Raw genomic sequence first — 12899 nt, forward strand, 5'->3', positions numbered from 1 at the left:
AATAAATAGTCTCATGACCCATGGGAATAGTTGGACTTAACTGTGCCATGCCTAGAGTCTGTTTTCAATTTCATGGCTTAGCCCTGGGAAATGTAATGTAAAAATGAAAAAAGGGTATGTAGTCCAACATCTGGGGTGTCACAGATCTCTTGTCTCTAGCAATGTCGCATGCTCCTAGCAATGTAATATCTGTAGTGAAAAAGACTAGGTTTTTTCCCCTTAAAAAATAATGTAAAAAATTAGGGGGCTTCATATACACGGATACATCTCCCTCCATCTTCTTAAATCTGAATCCCCCCAAATAGGGGATGTCCTATACATGGGGGCATATTTTAGATGGAAAAATATGGTATGTTTTTCTGCCCTTGCCTGTGCTCAGAGACTGGTTATCTCATTTGATGAGTTGTTTCTTGTATTGTTGATAACAAGGGTGAGAAATTCAGCAGATTTAACGTATGCACAGGTAATTGAGTTTGGTGGTTTACCTGCACTGTCATCCTAAATCTTTTCAGCCTACTTTTACCAACAGAAGCTAAAAAGGCACATGTGACGATATCTATAAGATTGCATTACAGGGCTTGTTTTCAGCCAGAACTCACCAGAACTCAGTTCTGGCACCTCTCAGGTGGGCGCCATTGCCATTATAAGAGAACAAGGGAGACATTCATGGTGAGTTCTGGCACATCTTTGTCTAGAAAGCTGGCTTTGCATATCTAGTGTAAGAGGTCAGGCCCAAGCAGAAGGCAGGAGGGCTGGAAAATAGCAAAAGGAGAGGAGACCTGTTGTACATAGTTCTTCTTACCTGATCTTTATTAAACAGAGAATGCTACAAAAGCCGTTGCAATGTATTTTTCATCTTCTCTGCTTTGTTTCCTGCATTCTCAATAACATGGGACAGAGATCTAAGCAACTATGTGTTCAATATTTTAGATTTGATTCAATAAGACTCATGCTAGCATAGAAGGGATCTATTGTCATGGCAACAGGGCAGATTACCACCATTAAATATAATTGCTTTCATCCATGTACCAGCTGATGATCTAAACAAACAAACAATTTCAAGCAGCCTTCTCAGACCTGGTGGTTTCCATGCTTTGTACTACAACTCCCATTATCCCTAGCTAGTATAGTCAGTGGTCAGGGCTGATGGGAGTTGTATTCCACAGCATATAGTAAGGGCAGGGTTTAGCTGAGATTCTATTATTCTAATAGCTGTCATTACTTGATGGCAACAATATACCCTGCAGCACATGTACAGATGCCCTTCTGTTTTACTAGGGGTGCCAACTTGAATAAAATACTGTGGGGGCCCAGGTGAGCCTCGCCCTGCATAATTGATCATATGACGTAGTGTGCACACACTATTTGAATGGGAACGCCCATCAACTTTGTGGTGGCCCGGCCTCCTCAAATATTTTACTGTGGGGGCTGAAGGATGGTCCCTAGCAGTGGGCTTCTATGCATCCTACAAATTCACAAGTGGAGCGCTAGCTCTGCAAGAACAGATTTTGAGGTCGAGGCAGAAGAACGCTGCAAGTTCTTGCTCCCCAGGGATGGGGAGAACGAAGGGTAGAAACATTGTCTATACGAAGGGGTCTGCTGCCAGCACAGAATGGAGCAGCGAGCTATTATGTCCATGCTTGTTACGAAAAGCAGAGGCTGGGATTGGGAGGGCGCGAGATGCTTGCTTTGAGCATCCATGGCCACTAGAGAGAGCTGCTGGGTTCTCAGCAAACCTATTGTAATAACTTTGGAGCTCCCAGTGGGCTCTTCTGGGTTGTTAAACAGGGCTGGCTCTCAGGAGCCCACAGAAGGTAGTGAAAATTCAGTAGCCTCTCAGCACATGAGAGTGCACCACTGAATACCAGCTTCTGGGGAGCCCTGAGTCTGCCTAGACTCTGATATTCCAGATCCTCTAGAGGACCCACCTTTTGAGGCCACCACAAATAGCGGCAGACCTGGGTTTCAGCCAGGCCCAAGTTTCCAATTCGCTGGAAACATTTCAGTTTTATTATTATTATTATTACTTCATTCTCTCTTTCACACAAACGCCAACATTTCAGGTCCAGATTTATATTGTAAGATTATTAGCAGTTCAGTTATTCACAGTCACCAACTCTTGTGACTTGAGAGACTTCTGGCAGCACACTTTTTGATAAAGCTGTGTGAATCTCAGCTTTAGTACAAAAATATTCTAGCTCTAATGACTGCGTAACGGGGGGAAAGAGCCATCAGCGCTGGAAATTAGAACAAAAATGTGAACTATAAACACAGGGAGGAGTAATAAAAATAAAAAGAGAAGAACCTAATCTGGAACTGAAAATCTGATAACATTGATAGTTTTTACTTGGACTTTTGTTATTTTAACTCATGCAACTATCCATACTATGTGCCTTTATAGTTGCGTTTTTCATCTTTTAATTTGTGTCAGTTATAATTGTTCTCTCTGTTTGACATACATTATAAAATTAATTAAATAAATAAATAATAAATATTAGGAAAAAAGAACCTGCTTTGTTAACAAGGAAACCACTGGAACCTCGCATCACTCGGAGACAAACAATTTTTTTTTACATTTAAAAAAAGCTTGTTAACATATTACGTTCCTGTAGGTGTCTCTGTTTTGAAGCACATGGAACTCAAATGCAATGCTGTGGCTGATATACCACGCAGTAAAATATATATAGCATAGGTTGAACTAGCCGAATTATTTTATTGGTTTTGTCTTTTGTTGTGGTTTTATTGTGCTGTAATGCTGTATAGCGTGTCTCCTTGGTCAGAAAGGTGAGCTATTATTTTATTGGAAATAGACGCTAAATAAAGGATATCATTTCAGTCTTCGGCGGGTAGGTGGGTGGGGGAGTCTGCTCTTGCTTATGTAGCACAAGAGATATGAACAGGCTGGCGGGGGAGCGGGAACCTAGGTGTGCAAAAGTAAAAAAAAATCTAGTAAAACAAAACGAAGGGAGCAACTTCTCTCCGCCCCACCCCAAAAACCAAGCCAGTGAGGACTGAGCCTCTTCAGTAGCCACAGAATGCTGAGTGTCTTTTGAAAGTGGATTGGGGGGGGAGAGATAAAATTCAATATGAATGAAATAGAACCACTACTCTGCAGTGTATTGTCCCACTTATATATTACTAATAGTGACCATCTAGACATGAGGGAGCATGGGCGGGGGCAGGGGGATTTTGCATCAAAATCAGTACAAATCAGAGGTTCTGCCCCCCCACCCACAAAAGTCTGCCCCTCCTAACAAAAATCCTGGCTGCGCCCATGTCGGGGAGATATCGCCAGACTTGAGAGAATACTCCGCCCATGAAAATGCCTCCACAACACCATATTTCAATGTGTACACTGTATATAAGATTGAGAGAAAGATGATATTCGTTTGTACATATGGTTGGGTCTTAACCCCACCCCTTTGAAAAACAAACCTTTTATTCAAGGGGAGGGGTGAAATCCCAGCCATCCTGGATCTTATTTTTGTCCTAAATAATAAAAAAATATTGCACACTCAGTAAGTGCAACTTTTAAAATTCCCCCGCAAAAACCTTCCAGTGTAAACATCTCCACAGCACAGGGCAGCTCGGCCAAAGCGTCAATGGTCGAACAAATCGCCTGCTTCGAAAGGAGCCGGCACTTCTCATAGCCGTAGGCGAGAGAAACTCATTTTCCGCGCGCTCTCTCTGTGTATTTTGCTTAATGCTGCTGGCCCTTTAAATTGCTGGGGAGAGAGGCGTTGCAGGCAGCCCTATGGTGCTAATTTTTGAGACAACCCGCTTGCAGGTTGCATCTTCTTTCTTCTCTCCATGGTAAGCGTTGCGATCTTTGCCCGTTGCGATCTTTGCCACTTGTGCTTCCTCTGCTCCCCCACCCCATTTTGCAAAAGCAAAATTTAATAGGCTCTTCAGTCTATTAGTGGATGGCTGCGGACTTGGAGGTTTCAAATAGCGTCCCTGTATTCAGAGTCCTCTCCTGCCAGGTGCTTCTTTTTTGTTCTCTTGCAAGCTATCGGTAGTCGTTGCTGATAAAGTAGGTAGACGTTTGAGGTCTAAAAGTTTCCCCTTTTGAAGGGAAAATGCGCTGCTTGCTACTCCCCTTAACACCCGGCTATGGGTCACGGGTTTTTTCTTTCCTGCCCAACATTTTTTTTTCCTTGGCAGGAATTCTGTATCTTTAAGCAAAAGGGTTCAAATTTCCTGCCATGCAGATCCAGTAATAGGAAGAACTTCACTTGTTGAACTTCTGCCTGTCACACAGCTGTTAAATGGTGCTGGAATCCTGGAGGGGAATAGAGGGAGGAGCAATCCTAATATGCACATAAACCTGTTTTAAAACGCTAGTTCTTAAAACGTTTTGATCCTATCGATTTTGTAAGCTATGTGTGTTGTAAGCCGGCAAAGGAGGGCTAAGAAATTCAATACCTGATAGGGCTATGTTTTGACCTTTATTTTTTGACCACCCCTCCCAGCTTTGGAGTGTTCTGAGGATGCTTTTTTTGTAGCCTTCCCCAGAAAACGTTTACAAATGAATTTAAAATGAAACCCTTCACTGTCATTATTATCTTTTGTAAACTTCATTTACAAAAGAAGTTTAAAAGTAAACATTTGTTGGCTGTTACCATGTGGTTGTCCTTTCGCAAATACTTTGAAATTGTATAGTGTTATAATGCTGGTGCATTAGAATACGTTTTTATATACAGTGGTACCTTGGTTCTCAAACTTAATACGTTCTGGGAGTCCATTCGACTCCCAAAACCATTCGAAAACATGGCTTCCGATTGGCTGCAGGAGCTTCCTGTGCTCAAGCAGAAGCTGTGTCGGATGTTCGGTTTCCGAAAAACATTTGCAAACCAGAACACTTACTTCCAGATTTGCGGCGTTCAGGAGCCAATTTGTTTGGCAACTAGGCCATTCGGGAACCAAGGTTTGACTGTATAATACATTAAGAATCCTATTTAAGCTGGGTGAAAGCTGATTTTCTAAAGAGCACTGTTTCTCTTGTCCACCCTTGGGATCTTCATATACTTTCCCTCAAATATCTTTGTTCCTACCAACTCCACTGTTTACTCATAGAATCACAGAGTTGGGTTTGAACCCACAAGCCTGAGATTGAGTCTCATGCTCAACTGACTGAGCTATCTTGGCAGTCTTTGGTCGAGAGTCTTGAGGCATGATGTGGACCAGCATACTTTACTTATATATTGGTCCTGTGGTGATAATCCTGTGTGTTCCTTTTCAGTGTCAAATTTATTTTATGCTATTTACATATAAAGGGTATTGTACTGCAGTTTTCATTTTTAAAGAAACACTGAATTATGGCTTAGTAGTTCCATATATTTTTTCCTCTCTAGCACATGCAAGAAAATTAAAAAAACAGGCATGGGGGTGTGACCTGCTTCACACCCTCCTCAAGTGTTTCTGTGTGGTTAGAATATGCCCTTGACTTTTGATAATGCTTTTTGTTCATTTGGATGGAGGACAGAGGGATATGAGTGCACGTGCAAACCAAACTACTGCACAAAAATAAAAGCAACTTTTGTTGCTCCGCCCACTTTTGTTTCTGGCCCCACCCACCACTTGCTTAGAAGGGAATGTGGCCATTGGGCTGAAAAGCTTCACTGCTCCAGAGAATTAAACTCCCAGACTCCGAAGCTAAATATTCTCAAAATGGCGGATATTGATGTTAGATGGTTAGCTTTGCTGGTTTTTAAGAAGAACTTAAAACCTTCTGTGGTCAGCTGAGTGATCCTGCTCTGCAGTAGCAAAGTGAGAAAGCGCATACCTTCTGAGAATGGGGGAGGCAAACACTTGCCCCACATAAAAAGTTAATAAAATAAAGGTAGTATTTCTTAATGCTGTGCTGATTATAGTCTGATCTACACAGGCTGTAGAACGGGCTAAAGTTTGTATCACTTCAGACTGTAGGTACGGAATCATTTTTAAAAATACACACACAAGCAAATCTCCGCTTGCGGGAAGGAAATTACTGAACCATCTTGTTTGTTTTCTCCTTGCAAGTAGTTAAGACACAGAGCATTCACCCAGGGCACCACCACCCCACCTGTAGTCTGAAGTGGTACAATCCTCTCAAACACCTTTAGAATTCTGCAGCATGTGTCGGCAAAGGGGAAATGCAGTGGATGTCTAGGGCTTTCTTACGGCAACACTATGAGCAGCATTTACAGTTGACAATGAACATGCTGTCTGGAATGGAGAGGATGGGTAAAAATAAATTTCCCTCCAGATATGTCATATAGGAGTTTGAGTGCTGGTTGAATTAGTGGAACCTTACCTGAAGATGTGAAGCCCATGTGCAACAAGTGAAAGACATAATGTGCATGCAATGAACTAATCAAGGGGTAAAAGACTTTGAAATGCTATAACCTAATTAGACCAAAGTAGATTGGAAATGTTCCTTCCTTGTTCCTCATGGCTTATCCACAGCATTAGAGGTTTAGCTAGAAATGCTGTATTTTACTCCAGTTTATTAAGCTGCACACTTCTATTCCTTGTTCACAGGCACTTCAAGAAGTGGATCATGGCCTTATCAGTCAGCTGTTGGTGGACTCGGAGGAAAACCTTAGTGTGTGTACAGAGAAAATTCAAGCCTCCCCTCCATACAACTGGAATACTGACTGGAGCTTTTGGGTAATTCCATGGGTTCTCTGTTATGTATGAGTGATCTGTATTCCAAGACAACCTGCATTCTATAACAGTTTGAATAAGCCAATCCCTTCTTTCAGCTTGGGGAGATTGTAATGATCACTGTGTGTATGTTGACTTGAAGAGAAGTGACCTCACTAATGTATTTCATACTGAATCATCGACAGCAGCACTGTAAGCTTGCAGGGCTTGCTTACTGATTTATCTTGTACATTAACAATCTAGAGTTAGTGGTGAGCAGTGAGGTGGCCAAGTTTGCTGAGGGTACTAAATTGTTCAGGCTCATTAAAACAAAAAGAGATTGCAAAGAGCTCTAAATGGCTTCTCTGAATTGAGGGAATGGGCAGTAAAACGACACATGCAATTCAGCATACACAAGTGTAAAGGGTTGCATATTGGGACACAAAATAAATCTTCCATTTCGTGTATATGCTCATGGTACTGGCTGTGCCTTACTAGGAACAGCACCTTGTGGTCACAGTAGATAGCTCAATGAAGATGTCGCTCCAGTGTGCAGCAGCTGTGAAATGGCAAATTTCATGCTAGGGATTGTTAGGAAAGGACTTGAAGATAAAAGTGTCGATATTATAATGCTGTGTTGCACAAATCTATGGTGCAACTGTACTGTGTACAGTTCTGGCTGCCTCTCCTCAAAACGGGTATTGTAAAGCTGGAGAAGGTTCAGAAAAGGGAATCCGAAATGATCAGCAGGATGGAGCGATACTCCTATGAGGTAAAGTCGAAGTGTTTGTAACTTCTTAGTTCAGAGGAAAGGTAAGTAACAGGTGACATGGTAGAAGTTTATACAAATATGCGTGGCATGGAGGAAGCGGCTAGAGAAAAGTTTTTCTCCTTCGTAACACTAGAACGAGTGGACATCTATTGAAGCTGAATGGTGGAAGGTTCAAGACAGATTAAAGAAAGTACTTCTTCACACAGCGCATAGACAAACTAGGGAACTTGCTCCCACAGAGGCAGTGATAACTACCAAAGAGCATTAGACAAATTCATGGGAGATGAGGCTATCAATAGCTTATAGCCCTGATGGCTGTGCTTTGGATCCATAGCTGGATACAGTAATGCTTCTGAACTCCACTTGCTGGAGGGGAGAATACTCTGATCCTGCTTGTGAGGTTCCCATGGGCATCTGGTTGGCCACTGTGGGAACAGGATGCTGGACTTGATGGATCATCGGCCTGATCCTGCAGGCTCTTCTTATGTTCTTAAGAATATGGAAGTTTCATAAGGCCTCTCTTGAATACCTTTTTATGCTGACAGGCCTTTGCGGCTGTTGGATTAACTAATCACTTTAATAATTATTTGTATTGTTTTTTCAAGGTGTTTTACGTTTTATCATGGTACACCATGGTGATATTTTATGATATGGTGGTATAAAAATACTTTTATAAATAAATAAGTACACTCCAGTGCTGTGCCACTGGACTTTATTATTATTCAGCAGTTGTAGTTGCTGCTGATTAAGAAACAAAACTACAAAGTTTAACAACTGTGTGATTGGTTTTGTGGGTGTACAAAGCCAGGGAAGTGGGGTCGCTCACCCAGACTGCGAATCTGGTGAGGGGAATCATAGAATTGTAGAGCTGGGATTTGGAAGGGACCCAGATGTAGGGATCTTTTACCCAATGTGGGGCTTGAACCCACAACTTTGAGATTAGAGTCTCATGCTGTATTGACTAAGCTATGCAGAGGGAGGAAGGGGGCTTTAACCCTTTTGAGATTAGAGAGCCAGTGTGGTGTAGTGGTTAAGAGCGGTAGCCTCCTAATCTGGGGAACCGGGTTCGCTCCTCCACATGCAGCTGCTGGGTGACCTTGGGCTAGTCACACTTCTCTCTGAAGTCTCTCAGCCCCACTCACCTCACAGAGTGTTTGTTGTGAGGGAGGAAGGGAAAGGAGAATGTTAGCCGCTTTGAGACTCCTTAAAGGGAGTGAAAGGCGGGATATCAAATCCAAACTCTTCTTCTTTTCTCTTAGTGCATCCTTAATTTGGGATTGGGGAGGCACACGGGAAAGGAATGATTCTATTCACACCAATAAAAACTTCTAGTACAAACAGCAGGTGTAAGTGATCTGCTTAGAAGCACAGGGGGCAAAGGTTAAAGTTCCTGGATCCCAGATGTTCCTGGATCCCAGACTGGATTGGTCACTGTACCTGATGTTTACACTTAAAAGCTATTCACCCAACTGCTAATTTTGTGAATGGTGTCATGTTTAGTTTGGCCTAAGAAGTCATAATTTCTAAGTGGCTAAAAATCTCTCTGTATTAAAATCCATTCTACCTGTAAACTGTGAAACAGGGGAGTCCGATCACTTGGGCAATTCTACTTGCTCACCTGCTCCAGGCATGGAAGCATTATCTGAGCCATCCTTGATTACAATTTTAAATTATTAATCATACTCTTGGCATAGGAAATTTGAGTCAGAAGTTAAATACCCGAGCTGATGAAGTGAATCAGCTGCTGAGCTGAGATCTTTTGTCGCGTGCTAGATCCTCAGCATCACACAGCATTTCTTTAGCTGGAATCTCCTCACCTGAGATCTACAGATGAAGGGTGGTATATAAATTTAATAAATAAATATTTAAATAAATGGCTAGTAGAGGAAACATCAAATTTTGCTCCACGGACCTTAAATCCATTATACTAGAGTTTAACAAAACCATTCTTTCTTGCTTCTGTGAATTTCTGGTGGAGCCTTGAAGCTCTGAACATTAGGCATCAAACTGTGGCGGCAACCCTAAACCTACCTATGAGGCCAGTTGAACACATCAGCCTTTTCTGAGTTGTTCTTCCATGATAGGTTTACAATTGTGTGATGGGAGAATGAGACCATGCCCCACTCCTGCTGTTGTGTCTTCATTGGCCCTTCCTATTCACCAACCACATGCTGTGGGGGAAAGTCTGAAGTAGAGGGCCTGCTGCAAGTGCCCAGCTTCCGTTTGCAATTGGGGCTGCAATCACATGGTGATTTATTCTGTTTTCACAACTGCTCCCTAACTGTTAAGTTCCACATTATATCTGAGCGTTCACATGACATGGAAGTCTCTACTGGACCTATAGTGGAATTATAGTGCAAGTTTAGTGCTAATTTCTGTGTTATTTACTTATAGGGGGGAAGAACTGTTTGCAAATAATATGGAAATGAGTGGTAATCTTGCATTATATTCCGCTGTAGTTCTGGAAGTAGGTTTTACATCATGAGAGAGCTCAAACATAATGTGGAAATTAACAGGGAAACATTGTGAAAATGAATTAGACTGCTATGTGAATGCAGCCTTAGAAGGGTGATCATGCAGGGTTCCGAATCATGGGAGTTTACATTCATATTGTAGCTCCTTACTTCAGACCTTCAAACACGTGGGGACAGGACTAGTAAGAAGACAATAGAGGGCAGGACCATAACAGGGGCGGTGCCACTGAGTGGGCAGACTTGTGAATGTGGCTCCTCTACACATGTTTATTATCGCATGCAAGTACAGTGCTTGAAAAGAACTAAGATTGGCTTCTGAGTACTGTAAATAAGCATAGGATTTTATAGTTGCTGTGATTTCATTCTAATTAAAAGTGGTTTGGGTTGACACACATCAGAGAGACCACATCAACTATTCTATTCCTTTTTCTTTTTCAAAAAATGCCCTAAAGGGTGGTAAACATGCAAATTTAGAACAAGGAACTGAGATTTAAGTTTCATTTCTGTATGCTTGCCAATAGTGATTCTTGAGGCCAACTAGCAGGAAACAGATTTCTGCAGGGAATGTTGTTTTCGGCTAATCTGTATAATGATGTAGAAAGGTAGGACGCAATTGTTAATTAAGCCTTAGTTGTTGGGCCGTGAATATTTCCATGAAGCTGTAATTGCACCTCTAGAGACCTTTTTTATTGTGGTTAAACCCAAGTAAGAAGAGAACCTGGATTCTCACAGATTTCCCCCCAGGGCTGTTGGTTTCGACTAGATGTTGCTGGGAAACTTTGTTTGTAAATTCACTAATGTTACTTAGAGAGAAGCAGTGTAGATTTCCATAATACTATTTTGGCCAAAATATCAAATACCAAAAATCCTTGTAAAATCTTGAAAAGGTTTATCATTGATAAAAACAAAACATTTATGGCAATAAAGGTTGAAGGATGTGCTTGCAAGTCCAAAAAGTCCACTTTCCCTTTGGTGGCTTTCATGATGATCAGCTGTTGAGCCTGACTCTTTTGTAATGTTTATATCTTATAAGCCACCCTGTGTACTGCATTTAAACTAGAAGGGTGTGATAATAATGCCTTAAAATGCATTTAAATGCTTGTATCCAATAGAGGCCACAAATTTTCTAGTATTTATAAAACAGTTAAATGAGAACATCCATCATGGATGCATTAGTTGAGATCCCTGTATTGTAGGGGGTTGGTTTAGATCAGGCATCCCTGACCTGTTTGCTAGGGATGATGGGAGTTGTAGTCCCAAAACATCTGGAGGACCGAGTTTGCCTATGCCTGGACAAGATGACCCTCTTGATCCCTTCCAACACTATGATTCTATGAAAGGTGGGTTAGTAACTTGTGGATTTTGCAAATCTGGCTTTCACAGTGGGAGACAAAGAGTTCTGTGACAAGTCTATTGTTTTTCCTTTTAAAAAAATAATAATTTGGGTAGGTAAAGCGTAGTAGCTCTCCTTGCACTGGGTATGGTTGGTTCATGATGCCCAGTCATTTCACAAAATTAAGCATAGTATGGTAGTCCAAAACATCTGTAGAGCCATCATGTTAGGGAAGGCTGCTGTAGGAGGCGCATGAGCCAGATCAGGTGGCAACATACCTCACTTAACACATTAAGCACTGCAACCCACTGTAATTGTAGTGCACTGTCATTTTCTGTCATGTTTTGCTGTGCTAATTAGGTGTCTCAGTAACACCTGGCAGGGTTATTCACAGCTGACTGCGACCTGTTCTTGCATCCTGATTCATAACAAACACGTGAATGATATAATTGCTGGCAGCATGCTCTCAAACGTTTAAAACAGTTGACTTTTAACACCCTGCCAAACAGTGATCTGGCATCTTAGGATAAGCACAGATCTTCCCAAGTGTACTCCTGTTCATATAGTTAAGGGAGCTGTGAAAGCAACAACAAAACCGTACCTCTAAACCCACCGGACCATGTTTCTAAACGTGGGCATGCTTGCCGCAACACACACCTCAGCCCCATACAATGGAATATTCTCCCAGTGGATTTGATGCTGATTCCCCCTTAGAGGATATACTCTTCTTTTCAAGGTAGGTTCTATAAGATTTCCCAAGATTACATAGTTTAAAAAAATCAAAAGACATTAGGGTTTATCTGTGACTAGTTTTCTATGTGCATGGGTCTTTTTGTTTGTGGGCAGAAAAGCCCAAATTAATCTGAGCTTCCACCTATTAATGAAGTGGCATAGACACAGTTTTAGCACCTCATCAATAACTAAGTTGAAGAGTATAGAAGAATTTAAAACTTATTAGATACTTGTTATGAGTCTGACTGAACTGAACCATTAGCTATATCTGGTGTGTGTGTCCCCTATTCAGACTGCTTTTTTAACAGCACTGTATGCCTAGCTGCTGCTGCTGCTGTTTTTTTTTCCTAGCAAGCATTATATGAAAGTTGAAAGGCATCCATCCTATTAGTTCAGTTGGGGTTTTTTGGTCACATTGTCTTCTAGTCCAGTGTGTACTTTGAGACAAGAGTAACCAATATCTTATGGGAGAACATGAAGGGAGGCACAGAACACACTAAGGCCTCATCTACAATATATATTTAAAGCATTATACCACTTTAAACAGCCATGACTTCTCTTAATTAATTCTGAAAACTAGTTATGGGTGCTGAGAGTTGCTAGAAGACACTCCTCTCACAGAACTGCTATACCCAGAGTTCCCTGGGTATTGACTGTTAAAAGAGTCTGGGAATTGCAGCTTGCTGAAGAAGACATAAGGGTTTCCAAAGAACTCTCAACAAACTACAGTTTCCAGGATTCTTTGGGGCCTAAATCTCTTTCAATGAATTGAGACATTTGAAATGCTCCTTCTAACAGGTCGACAGACGTAATCTAATTTGACTAGAATGCCATTGTGCATATCAATGTGCTCAGCTCTTTTAGGATTGATAATTAATTTTTAATATAAATTTATTCTGTGATATAGTGAAGCAATATTGTTGGAAGGAGCCCACAGAATTGTGCCTGAATATTAAATTTA

General features: G+C 41.5%; 1 protein-coding gene across 4 annotated transcripts in view; it reads left to right on the forward strand.

Annotated features, from left to right (window-relative positions):
- The first annotated feature begins 3716 nt into the window (after window positions 1-3716).
- Window positions 3717-12899, forward strand: part of GRAMD1C (GRAM domain containing 1C) — a 60184-nt gene continuing 51001 nt past the window's right edge. Inside the window, exons 1-2 of one of the 4 annotated variants that reach the window (XM_081908473.1) lie at window positions 3717-3813; window positions 6523-6651. In XM_081908473.1, the coding sequence (XP_081764599.1) occupies window positions 3811-3813; window positions 6523-6651 (132 nt within the window). In that variant the 5' untranslated portion in view covers window positions 3717-3810. Of the gene's footprint in view, window positions 3814-3908; window positions 3984-6522; window positions 6652-11725; window positions 11943-12899 lie in introns of those variants that run through there. The other 3 variants (XM_081908472.1, XM_081908475.1, XM_081908474.1) reach the window with 3 other exon arrangements.

The sequence above is a fragment of the Podarcis melisellensis genome, assembly GCF_964234715.1.
Source record: "Podarcis melisellensis genome assembly, chromosome: 4".
Classification (NCBI taxonomy): domain Eukaryota; kingdom Metazoa; phylum Chordata; class Lepidosauria; order Squamata; family Lacertidae; genus Podarcis; species Podarcis melisellensis.